At 40.4% G+C, this 3,147-nt stretch overlaps 1 protein-coding gene across 1 annotated transcript in view; it reads left to right on the forward strand.

Moving 5' to 3' along the window:
• olah (oleoyl-ACP hydrolase) overlaps positions 1–2,578 on the forward strand; it is a 23,254-nt gene extending 20,676 nt beyond the window's left edge. The window contains exon 7 of the mRNA XM_048617722.1: positions 1,870–2,578. Coding sequence (XP_048473679.1) covers positions 1,870–2,012 — 143 coding nt within the window. The 3' untranslated portion in view covers positions 2,013–2,578. The remainder of the gene's footprint in view (positions 1–1,869) is intronic.
• The last annotated feature ends 569 nt before the right edge of the window (positions 2,579–3,147 follow it).

A 3,147-nucleotide genomic window follows, 5' to 3' on the forward strand; every position in this document is an offset into this window, starting at 1 on the left:
GACCTTGCCTATTTCCCCTGTCTATGTCCGTCGTGATTTTATAAACCTCTGTAAGGTCACCCCTCAGCTCTGATGCTCCAGGGAAAATAGCCCCAACCTATTCAGCCTTTCCCTATAGCTCAAACCCTCCAACCCTGGCAACGTCCTCGTAAATCTTTTGAATTGAATCATTTATTGTCATGTGTATTCAATGTAAAAATACAGTGAAAAGTGTGTACCTTCACTGTACATACACAGCACCATTCACATTCACTTAAAATAGGATTAAAAAAAAGATAATTTAAAAGAGTCCAACTTTCCACTGCCGTAGTCCTGCTCTGGGCTTTGCAGCCCTCTCCATGCCTCCGCCAGCTCACCGCTCTGGGCTGCCTCACTGACCTGCTCTCACCAGCCCACTATTGATTCGCCGCCGAAGCTGCAGGACACAACCCATGTGTCCAGCTCCTGGCACGTGGTTCCAGGTTGTGACCCACTCCTTCCCGACTCCTTAGGTAGGTAGGGGTTGGGGGGGAGGGAGTGGTGTTGATAGAATTACTACAGAGGGAGAGAGAAGAAGGGAGAGAAAAGAAGGAAGGAAGGACAAAGAAAGAAAAAGAACTGGCGAGCAGAGTGGAGCTTCAAATGGAGCGACTTACCCTGCTGCCATCTTGCCACAATTGTCACTTTTCTGAACGCTTTCACGTTTCACAACATCCTTCCTACAGGAGAGAGACCAGAATTGCATGCAACAGTCCGAAAGTGGCCGAACCAAAGTCCTGTACAGCCACAACATGATCTCCCAACTCCAATACTCAGTGCACTGACCAATAAAGGCAAGCATACCAAATGCCTTCTTCACTGTCCTGTCCACCTGCAGCTTCACTTTCAAGGAACTATGAACCTGCTCTCCAAGGTCTGTTTGTTCAGCAACACTCCCCAGGACCTTACCATTAAGTGTATAAGTCCTGCCCTAGTTTATCTTTCCAAAATGCAGCACCTCACATTTATCTAAACTAAACTCCATCTGCCACTCCTTGGTCCATTGGCCCATCTGATCAAGATCCTGTTTGTCCTCTGAGGTAACTTTATTTGCTGTCCACTGCACCTCCAATTTTAGTGTCTTCGGCAAACTTACTCACCACACCTCCTACGTTCACGTTCGAATCATTTATATAAATGTTGAAAAGCAGCGGACCCTTGTGGCACACCGCTAGTCACAGGCCTCCAGTCTGAAAAGCAACCCTCCACCATCACCCTCTGTCTTCTACCTTGGGTTGCGGAAGATTGTGGAAGTCAGAGAGATTGTGGAATTCAGGGATAGGGTGAGACTGTGGAGTTAGTTGGTCACATAATCCGTAAACAGATTTACTTATTATATTTGGAAGAAACACACCTCCTCTTCCTCCTGGGCCATTAGCAATACTGTAAATGCATTCATCTTTATGGATCTACCTGCCCTACCTGCCCCCTTTTGCCTCCTAGATTTCCCTGAGTCCTGGGAATCTGGTTCAGATCAATTAAAGGAAAATTTGTTGAAATTGGAGTATGTGACTTCCTTTGGAAGGCTTCAATGACCCTTCTAAGAGCAGATTGGTTTGTAACTACACTTCCTCTGTTTAAAATTGGTAGTGAACAGGTTGGAGTCCTATTTGAAGTTTAAAATCTGCCTCAAATCCAGTTTTACTTCGGGGAAGAATCGCATTGAGTGGGACTTGGATATGTCTAGGTCGGAGTGGATGGAGTGGCAAGCTCCTTATCCTGAAGAACATTCCGGAAGCCATTTGAGTTTTAATAAAAATTTAACAATTAAATGAAGATCAAAATTATATTTTGCATTTAAATTCTATTATTGGAAAGAGGGTTAAAAAATATTTTGTTTTAATCTTGCAGCCTGGAGCGATTTAACAAGTGGGGAATTTACCATCCACAAGCTTCCTGGAGCTCATTTTTACCTCAAAGAACCAGATAATGAAAAGTTTTTAATAGCTTACATTACAAAGCATTTAGAGATGGCTGAAGTACACTACCTTTAAAGATAGAAATCTTCTTGAATTGAATAAGTTCTGAATGCTCACCCTACATGATATAGAGATCTTAATTTAGGGAGTCACTGACATAACCATGATGCTGCCTGCAGCTGTACAAGTTATAACTGATAACACAGAGGGTTCATTAATGTTAAAGGTTCAGTTACTTTATTTTCCAAAGAAAATGAAATGTATCAACAGTACAGAAAATAGAGCCAGTGTTTTTAATTATTAATATTGTTATTATTAAGAATCAACCTGTTTAGATGTGACACACCTCTGGGAAAGGTGCACCTTGAATCCAAATCACCTAGTCCAGAGGCAGGGACATTACCATTGTGTCACAAGACCTCCAATCTCCTTTGAAATGTAAGATTTTCTTATTAATATGTAACAGATTACTCTGACCACATGATTTTTCAAATTAGTGCCGTGGCTCTTTGAATTTTCATTCGATATATTTTGTGGCCGATTGTATACACATAGCACAACATTGTAAAAGGATTCCATTTCAAAAGTTATGCATTTCTGTAATATTGTACCAAACTTAGACAATTTCTCATGCCATTTTATACATTTGCTATGTGTTTTTGTTTCATTTAAGCATTATGAGCTTGTACCTTGTGTACGTACAATTTGAAGATCTCCTATTATCACAAAAAATTCCTTTTTAACATATGCATCTATCAGGTGACGGTCCAGGCAGAATTCTTAGAATAGTGTAAGAATGTTCTGAGCCTTACCATCATAGTTGTTCTTAGGTCTAAGGGGTAGGAAAGCAGAAAGGAAGCTTTCCGTAAGGTGAAATTCCCGAGACTGTGGGAGATTCACATTCTGCCTTGATTTGTAACTCCCTCCCATACAGGACTTTTGGGTCCAATATGTTTACTTATCCACAAATGTTTTATCGTTTCCTGTAAAATTCATCGAAATATTTTTGTGGTATCTTCTCCATACATGAAAAGGATTTTATAATGATTTTGTTTTATGCTTGTCCCATTAAAAGATATAGTGTTTCAATAACCCCTATCAAAAATAAAGTGACTTTGCAGTTGAATTGTTTTATTCAAGATGAAGTGAGATGTTTTCCAGGTTTATGTAAGCTTTATTCTAAGCAAGACATGTCTCAGAGTTTTAGCAT

This window comes from Rhincodon typus, chromosome 2 (genome assembly GCF_021869965.1).
Source record: "Rhincodon typus isolate 14 chromosome 2, sRhiTyp1.1, whole genome shotgun sequence".
Classification (NCBI taxonomy): Eukaryota; Metazoa; Chordata; class Chondrichthyes; order Orectolobiformes; family Rhincodontidae; genus Rhincodon; species Rhincodon typus.